Source organism: Elephantulus edwardii, unplaced genomic scaffold (genome assembly GCF_000299155.1).
Source record: "Elephantulus edwardii isolate Elephantulus edwardi_28Jun2011 unplaced genomic scaffold, EleEdw1.0 scaffold00084, whole genome shotgun sequence".
Taxonomy (NCBI): Eukaryota; Metazoa; Chordata; class Mammalia; order Macroscelidea; family Macroscelididae; genus Elephantulus; species Elephantulus edwardii.
This window is the reverse complement of record NW_006399834.1, coordinates 611,673-634,181: the sequence shown is the minus strand read 5'-3', so window position 1 is coordinate 634,181 and position 22,509 is coordinate 611,673. Positions and strand designations below refer to the sequence as shown.

Sequence of the window (22,509 nt, the reverse complement as noted above, 5' to 3'; positions counted from 1 at the left end):
TTACCCTTCTAAATACATGGTAGTAGTTTCTAAAATCCTTGTGGTTTAATATAGCTACTCCTGGCTATGAAGTTACAGATTCTATTGTCCTATCTTTTCCTAGTACTTTGTCAGGTAAGCTGTATATATAGAGAGAGAAAAAAGAAGAAAAGAGATTCCCCCTTGTCCATTCCAGACCCCTCTCCATCTTTCCATCCCATCTGATTGGCCTCTCCTTTTTTGAGATTACTTGACTTGCAGTGTAACATGGGTAATAACACCACATTTACTAAAAATAACACCTTGGTGACAGAAATGATCAGGCATTACCTTTGGAATAACGTGTCAGAACGTACTTGTGCTCTTCTCTGCCCATGGTTCTGTGTAGTGACTGCCTTCCATGACCAGCAGCGTCTTTGCAGAGAGGAAGATGCAGACCAGGGCTAGCTATGACCTTGTGTTATCCCTTTAACTTCTGCTTGTCTAAGTGTTCCCTTATTGTTATTGTTGCTGTCAAATCAAATGCTATTTGTGGAGGTACCATATGATTTTAAAATGCTCTTCAAATGTTAAGCAGCAGTGATAGGTTCTCTTAATAGTCATGTTTGTGAAAGTAAAGATAGATTTCTCCTCCTAATTTTTTTTTTTTAATAAAACCTTAATCTTCTAAGTCATCCTTTGCATTCAACCAGATTTCTCTGGAGCCTCTTCTTCTCTGGTCCCTTTTAATCTATAATGATTTGTCCTTGGTTTGTGAAGTGTTTGGCACAACTGTGTAGCACTAATTTAACCCTATTTTGTTGCTAATGTCCTTGTAAATTACCACTAAAAGAAAAAAACTTATAACAATGTGCCAAGTGTTTCCGGTTTGCCAGACACTTTCTTCTTCTGAGATCCCTTTCAACAAGCCACAGACAGTTCCCACAAAGGGAAAATTGGGAAGCCTTTGAAGCTGATACCAGTGGAAACTGCATTTTGTTAAAAGCTGTCTGTGGCCAGATATATCCACCTCAGGTACAAAGTTAGATGATGTAATAAAATTATTCAAAGACAAAAGCTGTTGCATAAAATGTCATTAAATATCTGCCATTTAGGGTTACCAAAACACAGCTATAAATTTCATCTGGTTGTCATTTGAGAAGTTGCGTATTCTTAGCACCTACAGTTCTTCTCTGGTGATTTCTGCTTCCTAGGCCTGGAAGATAGGATGTCAAGAATAGAGGAGTCTTTAAGGTATAATGGTTTATCAGGCTACATGCTGTTTAAGAGCAAAGTTTCTTCTGGTGCTGGTTTCCATTACTGTTTTTACCTGCTGTTTAAGTGCAAAATGAGGAGCTGCTTTGTGCTGAGCCTTCAGGATCTGTGCACCAGAGATCAGAGGCAAAGAAGTGCTGCTACCCACTGAACCGTGAGGCAGGATTCCAGGCTGGTGGCTGACACATTTCTGAACTTTAAAACTAATTTACAGCCTCTTACAAGGAACCTTGTATTTGAGACATTGTTTATTGCTCAGGGAAAGGGCTAAATGGAAAGAAAGAGTTGGAAATCATATAGAGCATTTTATCAGGAAAAGTTATGTGGCCTTAATAGTCCCATTATTGATGACCTTCAGCCTAGAGCAAAAGCAGTGTCCCCAAGATCCAGAGAGTTCTCTTGAAGCTGTGTCATTCAAGACCTTGTAAGAACTCTCACTTACCTTTGCATGCCAACTCCTAATTCTAAGTGGACCCCTTTCTCTTGAACTTTGCCAGAAAGGACAATTTAGCAGACTGGAAATGAGTAATGTGTTAATGATAAAATGTAAGAGATGCATTCAACTTTTGCCCGGGTCCTGAGGCATTTGATTTTCTCTGTATACTTGTCGTTTTGTGCCATAGAATTGGCTTCAACTCATAGCAATCCTATGTAACTGAACAAACCCTGCTCAGTCTCGTGCCATCCTCCTGATCTCTGCAGTGCTTACACCTGTTGTTCGGCTTCTGTGCTGTTCCAGCTTGTTGAAGAATTTCCTCTTTTTTTCTCCTCTCTTCTTTACTAAGCATAATGTTGTTTTCCAAAATGTGATTTCTCCTGATTACATGCCCAAAGCATGTGGAATTATGTCTCATCACCTTCATTTCTAAGGAGCATTCTGGCTGAACTTTTTACAAGGTAGAGCTTTTTGTTCTTTTGACAGTCTGTCCATGATCTATTCGGTATTTCTTGCCAGCGCACAATTCACAAAGGGATCAATTCACCTTTGGTCTTTCTTCTCCATTATACAACTTTCACAAGCATTTGTTGTTGCTTTTGTTATATGCCTTCAAGGTGACTGCTACTCAGGGTAACTCTGGGAACAACAGCTCTGAACCTTGCCTTGTCCTGAGTCAGTCTCACCATTTCCAGCACGCCTGACCCCATTGCCATGTTCACTGTGTCAATCCATCTTGTCAAGGGTCTTCCTCTCTTGCATTGACTTATACCCTTCCAAGCATGATGTCCTTCTCCAGTGACTGGCCTCTGCTGACAACATACCCCAAGTATGTGAAATGAACTTTCACCATCCTGGCTTCCAACGAGTGCCTTGGTTTCACTTTCTCTAGGACAGAACTGTTTACTTTCCTGGCAGTCCATGGTATGTTTAATATTCTTCTCCAGCACCACACCTCAAAGGCATTGATTCTTCTTCTGTCATCCTTAGTCACTGTCCAGCTTTCAGATGCATGGCAAGCAATGGAGAAGACCAAAACTCGGATCAGGCGCAATTTAGTCTTTAGACTGACATCATTGCTCTTTAGTACTCTGGAAAGGCTCTTGATAACAGATTTTCCTAATGCAACTCATCTTTTGCTTTCCTGACTGCTGATACCAAGAATGTTGAGTGTGAATTCGAGTATGATGCAATTGTTAACAACTTCACTCCTTTCTCCATCTATCATGATGTTACCTGTTGGCCTGGAGGTGAGGATTTTTGTTTTCTTAATGTTGAGATACAATGCATATTGAAGGCTATAGTTTTTGATCTTATGCAGCAAGCATATGAGGTAATTGAAAATACCATGACTTGGTTAGGCATAACTTAGTTTTCAAAGTGACACTCTTGTTTCTTAGCACTTCATAGAAGTCCTTTGTAACAAATGCATCCATTTCAGCAATGTTTCACTTTATGACAGATGCTTCCATGGGTGTTGATTGTAGATGCAAGTCAAATTTCATTTCAATCTTGACAACTTCAATCTTTTAATCAGCTTTTCCTGATGTTGTTTACTGATCTGATTGTGAGGATTTTGTTTTGTCTTCTCAAACTACCCTTTGACATCTTCTTTTAAACTCTTAATTTATGATTTCTTCACTTTTGCTTTAGTTCTCTGTATTCTAGAGCAAGCTTCAGAGTTTCTTCTGACATCAAATTTGGCCTTTTCTTTCTTTCTTTTTTTCTTTCTTGCTTTCTTCATGTATGATGTCCTTGAACAACTTTTCAGATGTTCCTTCATCAACATTCAGTGCACAGATTTATTCTTGAGATGTTCTGGAAATTCAAGTGTCATGCAGGTTGAGTTTCAGTGTGAACCTTCATATGAGTAATTGCTGCTCTGTTCCACAGCAGCCCCTAGTCTTGTTCTAACTAATGATATTGAATGTCTCCTCCATTTCTTTCCATAGATGTGATTGATTTGATTCTTGTATATTGTGTCTGGTGAGGTCTGTGTGTATAGTTAGCATTCATGTTGGTTTTTTTTTTTGTTTTTGTTTTTAAATTTAGGGTGTTTCTTTTTCATTTCAATGAACATCTACAGAGATTTTGGGATTCCATTCATTCATTGTTACACCCTTCTCCCCGCACAAACCCCTCCCCCCCCATTAGCTCCTCTCCTTGAAAATCAAAAGAAAAACTCCCTCATTGGTACACTTTAAAATAACTGTAAAAATGTAATAGGTCATACAAAATTCTGTCACGTGACCTTTAACCTCATTTCTATAACTAGTGCTACCTGTTCCTTTTCTTTCTTTTTTGTTCTCAACTTTTGCTTTCTATCACAAATTATTAAAATATCTTGATTTCATGTTCCATCAGTTTCAGATTGTGGAGTTGGCAAAATCTTTAATTTCTTCATCTTTGACTTTAGTAGTTATTTCTTAATCTTGAATAATAGTCATATGAACAGATCTTCCTTGTATGCATGTGGACATAACTCTATCATTGACAGTGTTGTGGTTCAGGACAGATCTTGAAATGTTCTTTTTGACAATGAATATGATATAATTCCTCTTCAATTTGTCATTACCAGCATTATAGACCATATGACTTTTCAATGAAAAATAACCAATACTAGCAGGATTTAGGGCTGTTGTGCATAGGGTCGCTATGAGTAGCAAACGGCTTGACGGCACATAACAACAACAACAGTCCATTTCAACCCAATAGCACCGTTGCCTTGAAGGCAAGGATGGTGAAAATATGTATGAAAAACATACTTAAGGCACGTGGTCACGAGGGGTCAGTCCTTGGAGAAGGACATCAGGCTTGGGAAGATAGAGGGTCAGCAAGAGCGGAAGATCCTCAATAGGATAGGTGAACACAGTGACTGTGGCAGTGGGGTCAGGTGTGTTGGAGTTAGTGAGGTTGACTCAGGACAGGGCAAGGTTTAGACCTGTTTTTCATAAGGTCACTATGAGTCATAGTCACATTACAACAGCAACAATGTCCAAGGTATCAATCTTTATTCATTTCCTGTCATTTTTTTACAACTTCCAGTTGTTCTAGATTTATACTTTGCATTTAGTTATCTGTTTATTAATGGGTGTTTGCAGCTCTTTCTCCTCATTTTGAGTTTAATGAAGATTCACTATTATCTAAAAGCTTTCCTCCATCAATGGTCTTATGGTAGAATCCACTTTCATAAGGTATCACCCGTCCTAGTTTTGAGTTCATTCCCATTTGAGGAGCTCATCTTCCAGCACCATAGTAGGCAATGTTCCTCTTCTATTTGTAGGGTTTTCATGGCCCCATTATTTCAGATGTAGATGACCAGGTGCACTTCCTAGTCTGTTCCTCTGAAACCTGTCCACATGGATGACCTTGGTGATATTTGAATCATCAGTGTCATAGGTTCCAGCATGCAGCAACACATAGCCACCATAGTACAAGAACAGCTTTGTCAGGGCAAATTAAAGACAAGTTAATTCGTTTCCCAGACACAAGAGGCCTTTTGGGACGTTGGCCTGCCTTGCTCTTCTTAGAGGGTGCTTCCACCAGGAGGGGTCTCATCACTGTCAGTCAGCTGAGCTTGCTCCTGATGCATTTGGTCTCCTTTCCCCCCTCCCCAGGAAACAGCATTCTCCATTCAGCTGCTGACAGTGTGACCAGTGCAGTACAGAAGGCGAGTCAAGCTTTGAATGAGCGTGGAGAACGACTAGGCCGAGCAGAGGAGAAGACGGAAGACATGAAGAACAGCGCCCAGCAGTTTGCAGAAACTGCACACAAGGTCGGTGCAGCAGACGGGGAGGGATCTTACTTCTTCTGGGTTGTTGGGAAAGATGGGAGGAGGAGGCTGTAGTGCCAAGAAACTTTTTGTTCATTGTTGTTGTGTGCTGTCAAGTCGTTTCCGACTCATAGCGACCCTATGCACAACAGCCCTAAACCCTGCTCTATTCCTTGCCAATCTTATTGTCTCCGATACACCTATCCCTATTACCCAAGTGACAGAATCAATCCATCCCATCGAGAGTGTTCCTTTCCTGCGACTTCCCTCTACCCTCCCAAGCATGACGTCCCTCTCCAGGGACTGGTTCCACCTTGCAACATGTCCAAAGTATGTCAGATGAATCTTCAGAATCCTTGCCTCCAAAGAACAGCCTGGCTTCACCCTCTCCAGGATGAACTTACTTGTTCTTCTAGCAGTCCATGGTATATCCAATACTCTTCTCCAGCACCAAAGCTCAAAGGCATCAACTCTCCTTTTATCATTCCTAGTCATTGTCCAGGTCTCTGATGTATAGCAAGTAATTGCAAAGACCATGGCCTGTGTTGGGACACCTTAGTCTCCATACTGACATTGTTGCTCCTCAGTACCTTGGAATGGTCTCTGACAGCAGATTTTCTCAGTGCAATTTGTCTTTTAATTTCCTGGCTGCTGGTACCAAGAGTGTTGATTGTAGAGCCAAGCAAACTGAAGCTGTCAACAATCTCATTCTCTTCACCATATATCATGATGCTGCCAATTGGCCCAGTGGTGAGAATTTTTGTTTTCTTGATGTTGAGCTTCAGTCCATAATGAAGGCTGCAGTCCTTGATCTTCTGCCACAAGCACTTTAGGTCCTCTAAAGAGCCCAACCTCCCAGATAATCTGTTCTGCATGTAGATTGAAAAAATATGGAGATAGGACACATCCCTGATGCACACCCTTCTCAATTTTGAACCATGCAGTGTTTCCTTGCTCTGTTCTGACGACTGCCTCCTGGTTCAAATATAAATTTCGCATAAGCACAATCAAGTGTTCTGTATGCTTCCTATAATGAAAGATTCAAAACCAGACATTTTTTTTCCTTTATACAATTACCATCTGCTATTTATGAAGCATAAAAGATTATGTCTCATCACTGTTTCTTTGGTTATCTCTCTTCCCTGACTTTAGATCTTTGGCAAATGTAGACCATCATTATGTTCATGCTTAGAAGTTCAGGGCTCAAGTTTCAGAGAATAGCATAAAGGAAGAAAGAAAGGGAAGAGATCATATCTCAGAATAGCCTTCTTGCCTTGGTCCAAATCTGATGTGACTGGAGATGGCTGGTTCTCTTCCACCACTGAGTTATAAAAATGGCATTCCTTCCTGGCTCTGGGTTTGCGCATGCACATTCACACCGTCATCAAGAACAGCAGCTTTCAGGGTGGGAAAGGGGAGTTTTTATTGGCAGCCAGTTCTCCGTCTCCGTCTCAATCCAGAGGAAAGGCAGGCCCTGTTGGTCAGGAGATAAAGAGGATTTATTAGTGTTCTTGTACTTCAGATCAAAGGACAGCTCTTTTCTGGCTAGAGATTTGAATTGAGGTTTCCAGAAACAATACCTGCTGGTGACTTTGTTGGCATCGCAGAGTCATAATCTGGGCCTTCAGATGTACTTTTCAGGTGACCTTTAAGAGGAAACATTTGTTTGCTTCAGCAATAGAAAACTCCACATCTACTGAGCACATAAGAATAGAGAAACAGAAAATATACCCCCTTCTGAGCCTACACGTCCCTTCTACATCTCTTCTCAGAAGCTCACATGTAGGCCTAACTGAGAGTCTTTTTTTGGGAAGGATGTTTCTTGGCTTCCTTTCTCACATCACCTTTGCCTAGACCTGTCTGTTGGTATCACTGATTGTCTCTTTTAGTAGGGCTGCCCATGGAGTCTGTCTGAAGTACCTCGAGGAAAAAGAAGGCCCAACTGTCTGGAAAGGCAGGCAGGCAGCCCTGGTGAGGGCCAGAACCTCACTGGGATGTTGTGGAGAGAGAGTAAAGCTCAGGTTTCAGTTCCCATCCTTCTTTCCTCTGTTCTCCTAACGTTGTAGTGTAGAGGTGGTAGTTGTTGTTTTGTGCTATCAAGTCAGAACTGACCCATAGTTGACACTCCAGCAAGTTTTCAGTGGCAGTTAATCACACAGGAGGAGATTGTCCATCCTTCTCCCGTGTTACTGCTGGTTGATTCGAACTGTGCCTTTAGGATTGCAGTGCAGCGTCTTAGCACTAGGTCACCAGAGCTCCCTATGGAGCAAGTGACTAGAGGAAATGAGATGGAAGTGCTAGAATTCCAGCTCCAGCTTACTTTTTAACAACAGCCACTTAAATAAATAGAAAGATGGTAGAAATCTGGGGGAACATTGACCTTGTTTATTTGAGGAAGAGAAGACAAAATGGAATAACTTCAGTATTTCCCCCAGTCCAGGAATGGTGATTGTACAGAACTTTGAGAGCTTATCACCCAGACTAGAACAATAAATAGCTTACAGATAAAATGCTGCTAAAACGAAAGTTTAGGATAATGGTTAAGTCATGAGCCAGGTTACCAAGGAAGATTGTGAAATCCTCCTTCCAAGTAGAGTAAACAATACTTGGAGGTCATCTCAGTAGACTCCCATCTTGGTGGCGATTGTACGAACAGTGAGCTCAATAACCAAACCAGATGGCCAGAGTTTTTGGCCCTTAAAACCCTGTTTCCCTAATACTGTGTCCAAGTTTGCTGGGTAGTGGAGGAAGCAATATGATATAGTAGTTAACATCTTTTGTTTGAATCCAGTTCTGACGTTTACTAGCACTGTGACCTTGGATAAGGGCTTAATTTCTCTAAGTCACGGTTTCCTTCCTCATCAGTAAAACATGGCTAATTATTAATAGTACCCACCTCCTATGCATCGGAGAGCTGGATGATGTGTAAGTATAACAGAAGAAGAATTGAGGCCTTTGAGCTGCGGTCTTGGAGAAGAGAACTGAATATTCCATCAACTGCTAAAAGAACACACAGATTTGTCTTGGAGAAAGTGCAGCCAGAGTGCTCCCTGGAGGCAAAGGTGATGAGGCTTCATCTCACATACTTTGAGCATATTGCTATAAGAGGCTATTCATTGGAGAAGAACATCATGTTTGTAAAGGTTGAAGATCAATAAAAGAGAGGAGGACCCTAAACCAGATAGACTGACACAGTGACTACAGCAATGGGCTCAGGTATATCAGAGATGGTAAGGATGGCACAGGATAGGACAGGGTTCAGATCTGTTGTTCATACGGTTGTATGAATCATACTCAACTTGATGGCACATAACAATCTAAGAATTAAATTCTTTCAAACTATAAAGCTATTTTATCATAGCCAGTACTTACATAACTAATATTAAATATTCTCATTATGGAGTCCCTGAGTTAATATGTATGGCTGCTATTTGAAAGGTTAGAATTCCAAGTCTGCCCAGAGGAACTTTGGAGGAAAGGCCTGATGATGCACTCTCTAAAAATCAGCTGTGAAGTGCTCTATGAAGCCCAATTCTACTCTGATACACTTGGACTCAGAATATACTTGACCACAGCTGACTTCTAATTGTTCTTTCCATCCAAATTCCATAAATTGTGTGCTGAACCTGCCATTTTCAGTCCCATAGTGAGTACTACAGGCATCTAGGACATATTGCTGGTAAATGAGGATCCCCAGCAAAGAGATAAGGGCGGGAGGTAATGGTTTTATGCTTTCCAAACGAAAAGGAAAATGTTGTAGAAGGACCTCTTGCTTAATGTTGCTACTATCTAAATGCAAAGTAGCCTGAGGTACAGTAAGGGCCTGTCAGAACAAAAACTGATTCTCAAAAAGAAACTGATTCTTAAAAAAAAATGCATTCCTTGGAGTTGGAATTTTCTCCTTGCTGACCCTACAGTGAGTTTTCAGAGACTGTAAATCAATCACATGGAAGAAGATTGAATTTCTCTTACAGAACAGCTAGTAGATAGGAACAACCTGCTTTTGGGTTAACAGTGCAGCTTCTTACCACTACGCTACCGGAGCTCCCTTGAAATTAGTTCTTCTTCTTGTGTACCGTGGAGTCGGAACCAACCCCTAACTGACCCTCCAACAGGTCTTTAGAGGTAGTTAATCACATGGGAGGCGATTGCTCATCTTTCTCTCACTTAGTAGCTGGTGGGTTCGAACTGCATGTCTTCAGGATTGTAGTGTAGCTTCTTACCACTAGGCCACCCAGTGCTCCCTTTGAAATTGATTAGGACATCAAAATCCAAGGGCCTTTGGCTGTGGCCCTTAGGGGAATCCACAATAACCATTTCCTGGATTTCAGTGGAGATGCCTGGGTGGGACATCTTGTGTTGACTTTGGTTTCAACTCCCAAAGGTGTTCTCAGGGAGAGGGATTAGAAGCTGACAGTGTCTGTTAGTGTGTATGAGAAAGTGTGAGAGGACTAGAGACTATGTTATAGTCAGACTTAAAATTTTATAAAACTGAGATGTGTATTTATGAGTCATCCTGGCCCTGGCAGCATGTCTAACAAACAGATTGATCTCTTTAAATAAGATGTGGCTGTTTTCCCAGGACTAGGACTTCTGATTTGGACCCACATGAGGTTTACCATGAAGCTGTCATTTCACTGGCCGAGCTCAGGACGGGTCTGCTGGTGAAGAGGAGGGCTCAGCGTGACGCCTGGGCCTCCCCACCCCCAGACCAGCATGACTCTGTTGACTCATAAGAGTGGGCTGTGTTTACCAGAACAGAAGCAGTGCTCATGGTAGAGCAGAGGGGAACACCTTGGTAACCATTCCCTGGAGCTCCCTATTGGAATAAAGACATCCAGCCCTAGGTGGAGGTAGGGCATGTCTTTCTGGATCGCATCCACAAGGACTTTTGACTTTCAACTTTTCCCAGAATGCCTCAGGTACATTAACAAATGGATCACTCTTTCATGACCCTGCCGTCAGAGTCCTTGGATGGTTGTCTCCAGTAAAGCAGATGGAAAATGATCCTTCTTCCCTTCTGCTCAGTAGCCACCCCCCAACCCCAGCTCCATTTAGCCCAGCTTGAGGAAGCCTGGTTCCTTCCTGAGCTGTGGAGTTGGCACAGCTCCAGCCTTTAGGAAAGTACAACCAGACCACAGAAGCAGGTCTGCTCACTCTCCCAGTCCCAAAAAGCACAACGTGGCAGTGTGCGCAGCACCTTGGCGGCCCCACCACAGGAGGAGAGTCAGCAAGCCAGAGCGTTATCTACACCTAGACATCCTCAGATGACAGTTCTTGCAGATAGAAATGCTCATCTGCCATGGTTTTTGCACAAGCCTACGTTTGTGTAGGATGGAAGAGAGAGTGGCATTTCCCTGCTCTTGAGTGGGAATGGCTGGTTCTGTACTTCTAACAGAAAACTGCCGCCTTTGGGTCTCTGAACAAGAAGGAACTTCAGGGGTCCAGGCTTCTTTAAAGTCTCCCTTCCCGCCTCCTTCCACCCTGCCCCAATAATGATGATTTGTTACTGTTATGATTTTTCAGTAGTTCACATAGAGGGTCCTTTGGTGATGCAAATGATCAGTGCTCCACTGCTAACCTAAAGGTTGGTAGTTCAAACACCTGCAAAGGTAAAACAGGAGCTAGACTTAGCAATCTGCTTGTATTAAGATCACAGCAGCTCTGCTCTGTAACACGTGGGGTCACCATGATGGCGACTCACAGCAAGTTACATAGCATTGAGACGGAAAGCTTTCCATGGGGTTATAGATAGATATAGATTGTATATAGAGGAATTCATCTATAAGAGTTGGCGATAATGTCGTTCTGCATGAGGAAGTTGAGGTGTGGAGCAGTTATGACTCTTGAGCACTGGGTCAGACAATAACTTGATAGCAGAAAAGTTCTCCTGACCTCATTGCTACAGTGCTCTTTCTTCTCTATTCTAAAGCTCCTAACTCACATAGATTAAAAAACAAACAAACAAAAATCTATACTGATGTGGGAATGATGCCATTTTCTGCATGCATCAAACAGCAAAATGTATTAGATTCCAAGGGCTGCCTTAATAAGTACCACCAACTGGTTGGTTTAAAACAACAGGAAATTATTTTCTCACACCTGTAAAGGTTAAAATTCTAATGGTGGAATGTAGTCAGGGCTGTGCTTTCTATGAAGCCATTAGGGAAAGGTTCTTCTTGGGTTTTTGGTTTGTTTGGTTGGTTTATTTTGTCCTTCCTTCAACTTTTCATATCCACAGGGATACGAAAGGATTCATCTACATGTGGCACCATCAGTCTGGTCTCTGCTTCATCTTCACATGGTTGATTTCTGTGTTTCTTTATCTCTGTATCGCTTCTCCTTCTTTAGTAAAGACATTTGTTGGTTTGGGGTGCCACACCTCACAGCGACTCTATGAACTACAGATCAAAACCTTGCCCGACCCTGCATCGTTCTCCCATTCTCTGCCACACTAAGCCCACTGTTACAGTCACTGTGTCAGTCCATCTCATTGAAAATGTTTTTCTCATTTGCTGCCCCTCTATTTTTCAAAACAAGTGAGGACACTAGTCATTGAACTGTGGTCCACTTCCTCATGCTAATTAATCGTGTCTGCAAAGAGACAATTTCAAAATAAAGTTACTAGAATAGGTGCTTGGGGTTGGTTTATCAAGATATTTGTGGGGAGAGAAATCATTAGCATGTGTTAAGGTTGAGCCACAGATCAAACTAGTTCTGTGAGATTGAGCTGTTCACAGCCCCTCCTGGTGGAAACTGCCCTTGGCATGAAGCCAGCCCCATTCCAGATGCACCCGGGGAAATGAGCACCTAGATTGAACAACAGCACAACCGCTCGCTGACCATTAAGGACTGTGGGTGAATTGGCACAAGCCCATTCACTGAAGGTTAACAGCTCAGTGAATACCAACACAGCAGCACTGATCAAATATTTATGGTTGCTATTCATTATGCACGGCACTTAACCCTTCTCCTTGATTCCAGTGGTCTGGTCAATTTTGCTAAATGATACATCAAGACTAGAGTCAGAATAAGAAGTGGAGAATGTAACCCCAGAGGGGCTGTGAGGCAGGGCTGGGGGGACAGGTCTGAGGTGAAACCACGGCATATAACAACAACAGCAACATTTATAGAGTGGGAGAAGGATGGGAAGTCTCCTGTGAGATTAACTGCCTCTGAAAACCTGCTGGATGGTCAGTAATAGGTTAGTTCTGACTCAACAGCACATACAATAATATTTATAAAGATTTAACATTTCAATACCCTGCATTTCTTGTACCAAAGGAAGGAGTAGTGGTCTTGATCTATTGTTTATCCCTGGTCTGTAACACAACTTCGTTGTCAAGGACTTTGGATTTGATTGAATGTCCAGATTGGATAATGAGTGAATTGTCACAAATTATTTTTCTCTGTTGAAACACTTCCATTTGAGAAGTGTTGGCCTTCCTTGATACTTAGTAGGGACCCAGAAGCTTCTGTTTTATTCTCCCTTATCCCTGGGATAAGTCATGCATGTCTGTGTGTTAGGGTTTTTCCTCTGTGTTCCTTCCTGCAGGGTGGAGGACAACCCCCCCCCCACACACACTTTCTCCCTCACTTGGATACATTCCACCCACTAAATGAACAAAATGCAGTGCTGAGTGAGTCCTTTGGGAACTTGTTGCTCGTTTACTAAGTGGTACAGTGACTTCTTCACCTGGTTCTTTCCAAAGAGTGAAAAATTATTGCTGCTTGTAAAGTCTTACTTGTGTCATCCCTCTCTCCCCTTAGCTTGCCATGAAGCACAAATGTTGAGAAACTGCCTATCCTGGTGACCCCTGAAGAGGAATGGAAGAATTTGGTCAGCAGTTTTTAAGAATTCTGGACCTGTGCTTGCTTCTTTTTTCCAGTATATGGACTTTCAGGTTTCTTTGTATTGTTTTCCTTTTCAGATGTTACTATGAAAGAAAAGATGTTGTGCTTTGACATTTACCTAAATGATCTTGCTAAGAAATTAAATGCTGCAATAGCATCATTGTTTTGGAATTTTTTTCCCCCCTCACTTGTACATATGTGTGTTTGTTTTCCTTTTTTACTTATTTTTGTGTGTGTGTGTGTCTTTTATAATTTAACTATGAAGTCTGGACCAACCCCATTTCTTTTTCCTAATATTAAGCAGGAAGATATCCAGTATGGTGACAGCAGATGTTATTGTTTTTAGATAGAAATAAAATTCATGCAGTGATTGGTTTCACTCAATCTCCTAGCTACTCTTAAATAGAAGGTTAAGATTCTATATCCTGAGACAAAAGTCTGTATGTACCATGGAAAACAATTAGATTTATCAGGGGAAACAGCAGTCTGCAGTCTTGCCCTTTATATAGTCATCTTTTCATTAGCCATCACCAGCATTCAAAACTGCAGAACAGGATCACAGACAAAAATCTGTTTTCTGAGTGACACTTCTCAGACTTAAGTTATTTAACTTTGAAGTGTTAAAATTAAAGAACTTTGAAATATTAAAATTAAGTTCTTACACTGTTTATTGGCTAATTATTTGGAATTTTCATATGAGGGATAAAAAATTGAATTACGAGACCTGAAGAAAAGTCTACTTAAAAGCCTCTGTGTTTTCTTTGTGGTTTCTCCCTTTTGTCATTTTTCCAAGTGACAGTGGCTGGTATATTGAAAAGGGCTTGGATTTTTATCAAGAATTGATTTGCCCCTATAAAAGTCTGTGTAAATGATAATGTGAAAAGATACTACATTTAAAAATCTTTTTTCAACAAAACAAAGTCATGCATATTTTAGAGACTCACTCACACTGTCCTTGGGAAATAGCCTTGGTATCTGATTTTCAAGGTTTTGATGTTGTTATTGTGTTTTTATTTAATATTATTTAAATTATGGGTTTCTTGACAAATTGCATTTCACGGTGATTGCAGCTTTCATGTTCTGACATAAAACATCACAGCTCTGAAACCTTTCCATTGCCGTTAGATTGAAAATAAAGTTAATTGATATACCCCATGATAGAACTGGGTTTGGAATTTGCCGTTCTGTGTCCCAGAGGGTTAAAATGCAAGGAGCTAGGTTGCCATCCCAGATTCACCCTCAGCTTCCACTGCCATGCATTGATTTGATACTACTCGAGTCTTCAGGACCCTTGTCACTTCCTTTATACCCACTGGGCCAGTTGAATCCAAGTGCATTGTAGCCTCTTACATGCAGTGTAAAATGACCCATGAATTACTAGTGTTGATTGAGATAGCTTACGCTTTCCTAATAAAACAGTCCTAGAGATAATGAAAGTTTAAATTATTGAGGGAAAAGAAATACATATGTTCTTGAAGGTTATGTCAAAGGGATATTTACCTGAGACAAATTTTGGACTCCTCTGAGGGAGATGATCCAGTAAAAGAATAGAAAATTTATGTAGTAAATTGTATATTTACTCTTGCAGTATGTACCTTTTTTTTGGTGTCTTAAAAGTTTGCCATCTGGTGAGTGCCATTAGAGACATTTATAATTTCCTGGAAAATAAAAGCCCAGATATCATTTCAAATGGGATTTGTTTGCAGACTTCAGAAAACAAGCACACCCGCATGGACGTGCATACACACTCGTATATAATTCATCTTTCCAAGTTGGATTCTTGCTTCAGAGATAATTAGTTGGCATAAATAATTGAAAGGGTAAATCTAAAGCTTCTAATAGTCAGTCAAACTCAAGAATGAAGTTTGTTGCCAATTATCTAGCAGTGGTGTTTGGGAAGCTACTTTGAAAGTAGCTGAGAGTGAGGTCATAAGTATACTGTGAAATTTGAGATGCCTCCTCCCTGGTGTAATTGTGATAGTTAACTCTTCATGAATATAAGTGTTCCACACCTTGCCATCTTCCTTCCTGGTCTGTGTTTCCTTCTGGACACAGGTCATGTAGGAAATAGTCTGAATTAGAAGGAAGCCCATCTGATTCTTTATTCGCTTTCCCTGTTGCTTTTCTTCCTGACCATGCCATGGCCTTGAGTTCCGTGTCAAAGTCCTACCTAGACCTCTCCCAACAGAGAGGTTCTAACAGCAATCCCTGTCTCTCCTCTACCTCCTGGCCTCTTGCAGAAGAGTCCTGTGATAATATAAGTGATGTTCTTTGCTAACCTTTGGTAGAAGGTGCTGCAGTACAAACTATTAATTACAGTTGAACTTAAAGAAAGTTGCTAAAATAATTCACATTCTTTGGGACCAATTCATTGAGTTAAGCTTGCTGAAAGATTTTTTTCATTTCTGTTTATTTATGCACTTCACTGTAAGGTTTGGGGTGACTGTATTTCTGTGAAAGACTTCTTAAGTTGTATTGACAGTGCATAAAGGAGAGAAACTTTCCAGTGTTATCACTTCTTCCTGGAATATAGCTTTAGCATTCACTAGTCTTAGGTAATCTGTGTACATAAGTATACAATTATTCAGGTTAATGTTTCATATTAAAGAATGTATTTGTAAAATGTAACATGATCAGTAGTTAACTTTTTTTAAGCTCTGGAAAATAATAAAGATTATGTGTTAGACTTAAAATTACAGTGAAATCTGTCTTAGTACTACTTTTGTGGCTAGCAAAGGTTGTGCGTTTATGTAAAATTATTTACAGAATCCCCTGAATAAGGGATATTAAAGATAGGTTTCACTCTTAATTTTCAAAAATGTAATATTGCTGATGTCTGTTGTACAGGTATTAATTCTTCACAAGTTCTCTAAGATGTCAAGTTTAATTTTTGTTTTATTCAGAAGCAAGTAACACCTGCTCTGTTGACACACTATTACAGTAAACCTTAATTTTGTCATTAAATATTTTAACTCTGTGACTAAAGTTTGTTCTCTCAGTTATTTATGAGCTGTATAAAATATCAAACAGGTAGGAAACACCAGTTTTTATGCTAACTGAAAAATCTTGCAAAACCAGAAGAAACCCTAGAATATATCGATTCTAGATTGATGATAAAGTTTCACACATATTATAATGGAAAAAAAATAAAGGACTAACATTATTTTAGATGGTAGCCATCAGTCTAGAAACAATTGTTGTTGTTGTTGTTATGTGCCGTCGAAAGCAACTCATAGCGACCCTATGTACAACAGCCGTAAACTCTGCTCTGTCCTGTGCCAATCGCACTGTCTCTGACACTCCCATCCCGATTATCCCAGTCACTGAATCAATCCACCTCATAGAGGGCCTTCCCCTTCTGCGCCGTCCCTCTACCCTCCCAAGCATGATGTCCTTCTCCAAGGACCGGTCTCTCCTCACAACATGTCCAAAGTATGTTAGACAGAGCCTCAGAATCCTTGCTTCCAAGGAGCCACCTGGTTTCACCCTTTCCAGGATGAATCTATTTGTTTTCCTAGCAGTCCATGGTACTCTCAATACTCTTCTCCAGCACCACAGCTCAAAGGCATCAATTCTCCTCCTATCCTCCTTGGTCATTGTCCAACTCTCTGATGCGTAACAGGTGATTGCGAAAACCATGGCCTGTATCCGACGCACCTTAGTCTCCAGAGAGACACCATTGCTCTTCAGTACTTTGGAGAGGTCCCTAACAGCAGACTTTCCCATGGCAATGCGTCTTTTAATTTCCTGGCTACTGGTGCCAAGAGTGTTGACTGTGGAGCCAAGCAAACTAAAGCTGTGAAAAATCTCAATCTCTTCACCATCCATCCTGAAACAATTAAGTACTGTTTTCTTCTTTGGGTAAATCAAGTAAGCCAATTAATAATTCCCTTTGTGCTGATTTGTGTCAAACTCAAGTGCTCTTGTTCCAGACTGTGGCCTCATTCAAGCACACATATCCTGTTAAAATTGGAAGAAGACTTGATTTTATTATACCAACTTATTTTTATGAAAAGCAAATGTAGTTGATTGTGTTGCTGCATTTGCTTTTGAGGCAAGTGACTTAGATTACTAACTACTGTAATGAAATTCCTGTCTTGATGGGGTTTCAAAATATACCTGGGATGACTAAAGAAAGAAAGGAAAGTCTATCGTCTAAACCTTTCAAAAGGGAAAGAAGTATGGTTAATTAATTAACCACTCTTGTGAACTAAATTATAAGCCAATTACCTTGCAAAGATGATAATTTTTCTTACTATCATTTTTATGAGTTAGCCATTTTACCACAACCAGTTGTCAAATGTTACGGGAGGACTAATACTAATTACATATATAGTCATTAAGGCATTAATATATAATGTAAAATATATATGCTTTTTAAAATCAGTAAGACTTTTCTCTGTGTTATTGATAACACATGCTTAGGAAATATATTGATTTATCATAATCATCATCTACCTAAGTGAGAAGATTGGGGGCTGGCAAAGGTCAGAAGAAGAAAAATAGCAGAAATAAATTTCAAATTGAAATGCAAATATCTGAGTATCACCTTAGATGATAGCATTCGTTCTGTTTGCCTGACTCCAAGGCATAGGCTAGCCTAGGAGATAGCTAAACACATGTGCATATAAATGGACACTTGCACAGCTGGCTTCCAGGAAAGAGCACAACTATGACCCTAAGTCCCCTCAGAGTAATTTTGCCTTCCCACCTGGACATAAGTAGACAGATGACTGTCATATTTTCAGGTATCAGAAAGACTTTGGAAAATGCTTTAGGTGTGCCATTATCAGAGCATGAAAAATTTAAGAATCATGGAAAAAGAACACATCTACCCACAAGCACTGTTTGACTTTGCTTCTCTGAATGTTCATTATCCTATAACGTTATCATGCAAAAGGTGAGTGTTCTTTTATTACTGCTTTATTAAAATCTAGAAATTTTATTTGGACATCCAGAGTCTGAAGCAAAATATATGTTCATTTAACCCTCCACATACCCACACCCACACATTCACACCACTTTTTAAAAGTCCCCTCTCTTTTCTCTCCTTTTGCTTTCCCCCCCCCTTCCTAACTCCTACCCCTCCTAAGGGGACTCGTAAGTAAAGTGTTTGTTAACAAATGCTTCAAAATCATTCCCATGTCCTGGCTACAAGACACAACCACTCGGGCGTTTTGAAATACACTTCACTCCAATTTGTCTTTCAGAGGGTCACTGGTTATTTTTTTCCAAAGGAAAAAAAAACCAAATTGAGTCCAACAAACCCTAATTGAGAGGCACCTAGCTTCCCCAGAGGCTTGCTAGATTTCCACCAGCAATTTAAAACTGCCAAGAAAATTAAATACAATGTGCCTTTAAGCCCCATTGCTGCCCGTCATGTAACCTTCTGTCTTAACCCCCATTTTATTTGCTCCCTTGAGCCTCTTTGGGAGTCTCAGGATTTCCTCAGTAGTTTTCACTTCCCACTGTTGTCCCTCCCCTCAAGTTTTCTGCCACATTTTCTTCTCTCTGCTGATGGCTCATGGTTGTGGGCTTCCCAGGTCTGCAGGTGGCTGCTCCGGTGGCCCACTGAGTGGTCAAATGAGGCAATGCCACCTTGTCCCTGTCAGGCGCATGGAAGAGCCGACCTGTGTGGTTCTGAGTGGGCTAGTGTTGTCACTGTCAGAGGTTTTCAGGACTGTTGATTCCCTTACATGGAGAGAAGTTGGGCTTTTTCTACTTCTTTTGTTACTTTTAAGTAGAACAAGCATGTTTCTTTCCCTTTTCTTTGTATGTAGGACCAGCCTAGAGATGCCTGTTTAAATGGGGTCTCACACCATCACACAGCCAGCCTTAGGTGTGTCACAGGCAGCACAGGAATTGCTAGCCTTGTGAGTCCCAGGTGTCCCTTGTCACTTTTAGCTCTGGAGCCTTTGTCCCGTGACATTGTATCATACCTGCTTTGCCACTATGATGATTTGTCAGATGATTAAATAAGGACGGAAAACCAGCCTGTGAATTCTTTGAACTTTAACCTTCCATCTAAAACATAGCCTGGATGATTCACAACCTCCAAAGAGAATTCATGTTCCTCCTCTGGCCACGTGCATCAAACAGTCTGTTAATTACAACAGGACATTCATGGTGACTAAAACCTTGAGCTTTCTGTACCCCTCAAAATCAATCTTTTCTTTTACCTCTCCAGAAAGTAAAATCTAGGTCCTATTATTGAACTTGCCTCTTTATTTCTAGAACATTGGCTTCCAGAATGACATTTCTGGGTTGTTTTTTCAGGTCTAGGATTACTGACCAGTACTGGCAGATGCGTTTGCATTAGGCCAAAAGGGAGCCAACGGATTTGGACAGAACGAAACTGAGAAGGAAAAAAAGAAAAGGAAGATTTTATGAACTGTGCCCCACTTCACTCTCCTAGGAGGAAAATAAAGTGTTTGCCTTGAGGCTGTGTTGCAGTGGACAAGGGCAGAATGCCCCCTAGTGGTGACTTGCCGGAGGTGGCACTGCCTTATGTTTGAGAAGTTGTCTTGGCCAGCCTTGAATCCTCTGCTTCAGTCCTAGGGCTGTGTGGCCATGGGCAAGTTACTAAATCTCTCTGTGCCTGCTTTCTTAGCTGCAAAATTAAGCTGATTATCTACTTCACAGGTCAAGTTTCAAGGATTAAATTAAATAATGGCATTTAAAGTTTTATCAGCTGCGCTGTAAGGGATTCAGTAATAAAGCTGATGGGTTCCTGTTGCCTGCTGCTCCGCAATGCTGGCTAGTAAAACGGACTAACTTCCCTGAACTCTGCATTGACATAAGGCACATGACACAGGCATTGCTAAGCCTTGTCTGTCCATTTCTTGGTCCAGGGACTTAGACACCATCTCTGGGTTAAAGCCTAGGGCATCCACAGATAATCACATTCTGGAGGAAATTTCCATGGCAAGATTAAAGACAACAGAGGGAAGAGGGAGAAGTTGGCTTCCATGTGGATGTCATCAACCATGAGGATGGAAATAATTGAGTCTTGTGGTCTGGAAGGTTACCATAATTCAGGTGTCCTTCATAACAGTAACTAGATAGAATGTTGAAGGTGTGGAGGTGGCAGGGTCCAACTTCCACAAGCATGAACAGTTCCCCTCCACATTAATAGCAAATACTGATTCCTATGAGTTCAGACATGTCCCTACACTCTCAGAACTTCTGTCAATTCTAACACAAGCCATCCCTCCCAGGGATCTCACTAGGTCTACTGCTAAGTCTGCTAACCTATTGCAATGCTACACAGAATGCACAAACAATATTTATGATATTTTATTTATTAGAAAAGCAATAGCTACAATTCAGGTTGGAAAGAGCCAGGACACAGTTCTTCACTCAGGACCACTTCTTAAGTGTGCTTACAGGCTTTCCGACCTTCACCCTTGAAGCTCAATAGGTCAGTGCTACATAATTATTTTAGTCCTGCCAATTATGCTTTCTTATTGTAGAAAGAAGTCCTGGTGCCTAGTGGTAAGAAGCTGCTCAACCCTACCAGCTGCTTTGTAGGATGAAGATGGGCAGTCTCCTCCTGTGGGATTTACTGCCTCTGAAACCCCGATGCAGGGTCCGCTGTGAGTCAATTCCAACTTACTGGTACCTTATGACAACAACTCGAGTTTTCCAAAAAGCTTGGGTAGATGACCTTAGCTCTGACTCCCTGGGGCAGCAATTTTAGTTCACTCTGTCTTATCTGGCTCTCTGGTCCTCCTCCACTACCTCCACTAATGTTGCTGCTGGTGGTCTCAGTCGACCTTCTATAGGAATCTCCGGGCCAAAGGACATACTACTGCACTCTCCAGTTCTTTCTTGATGGTAGTAGGAAACTAATTTTCTACCTGTAAACCTACTCAATTTAAGCTTTTAGTAGTAGTCTACACACCCTATTAAGTTGCTATTTATCTCATTCATATTTTTAGCATATCAATTCCTGGGTCCTTCCACTCCACCCCCCACCCCAAGCCTTCACTGTAGCTTGAACTTCCTTCCTCACCTTTGGTTCCTGATCAAGCACTCTTCTCCAGCACCACAACTCAAAGGCACTGATTATTCTTCTGTCATCTTTATTTGTCCTTTGGCTCTCAGATGCATAGCAAGTGATTGAAAAGCCGAGATGCTCTGCCAGAAAAGGAGGGGCAATCTCCTCCTGTACCTGTCGGATCTGATTTGATGGTACAGACACACACAAAATAACAAAATAACATTTAAAAAAAAAGCCGCTAGCCTGAATCAGACTCACATTTGTCCTCAAGCTGACATTACTGCTCCTAAGTAATTTGGAGAAGCACCTCCTAACTTTATTTAGACTTTCCCAAGGCAATATATCTCTTTATCTCCTTATTGCAGGTACCAGAGGTTTGATTGTGGATCCAAGTAAGATGACGTCATTGACAAATCTTTTCTCCATCTATCATGAGGTTGTCTTATAAGTCCAGTAGTGAAAATTTTCATTTTCTTGATGTTAAGGTGTAATCCATATTGAAGCTGTACTTTCTTATCTTCTGCAGCAAGCATTTCAAGTCCTCCTCACTCTCAGCAATATTGTGTCAGCTGCATGGTGCAGATTGTTGTTTAATCTATCTCCAATCATGATGTCATATTCTTCTTCATAGAGTGCAGCTTCTCATATGATTTGCTCACATACAGATTAAGTAGGTATGGAGAGAGACTACACCATGTAGTGCTCCCATGGTTGGGGTATAGCTTTTGCATGAGCATAATTAAGTGCTCTAGGATTCCCACTCTGCTCAGTGTTAGCTATAATTTGCTATTGACCTACAAAGCAAAGGCTTTTTCATAGTCAATAAAGAACAAATAGCAATTCTGGTATTCTTTTCTATCAAGCAGGATCCATCTGACATTATCAATGATAGCCCCGGTGTTACAGCCTCTTCTACACCTAACTTGAATGTCCGGCAGTTCTGTCAGTGTACTGCTCAAGCTTGATTTAGATGATCTTCAAGATTTTGCTTGTAAAAAAAATTATTTTGCTTATATTTGATATTAATGATACTGCTTGATAATTTCTACATTCTGTGTGACCTTTCGTGGGAATGAGAACAAATATGAATCTCTCCAGTCCGGTGGCAGATGGACTCCAAATTGAACAAATCTAGGAAAGCATTTGTTAATTAAAGCATGTCAATTGGTATCACATCTATTCCTGGGTCTTATTTTTGTCCATATCTTCAGT

The 22,509-nt window shown here is 40.9% G+C and overlaps 1 protein-coding gene across 1 annotated transcript in view; it reads left to right on the top strand.

Moving 5' to 3' along the window:
• The window catches only part of LOC102872987 (syntaxin-binding protein 6-like), a 226,471-nt gene extending 213,017 nt beyond the window's left edge, over positions 1-13,454 (top strand). Inside the window, exons 4-5 of the mRNA XM_006889961.1 lie at positions 5,287-5,444; positions 13,212-13,454. Of these exons, the coding sequence (XP_006890023.1) occupies positions 5,287-5,444; positions 13,212-13,235 (182 nt within the window). The 3' untranslated portion in view covers positions 13,236-13,454. The remainder of the gene's footprint in view (positions 1-5,286; positions 5,445-13,211) is intronic.
• Positions 13,455-22,509: the final 9,055 nt, after the last annotated feature.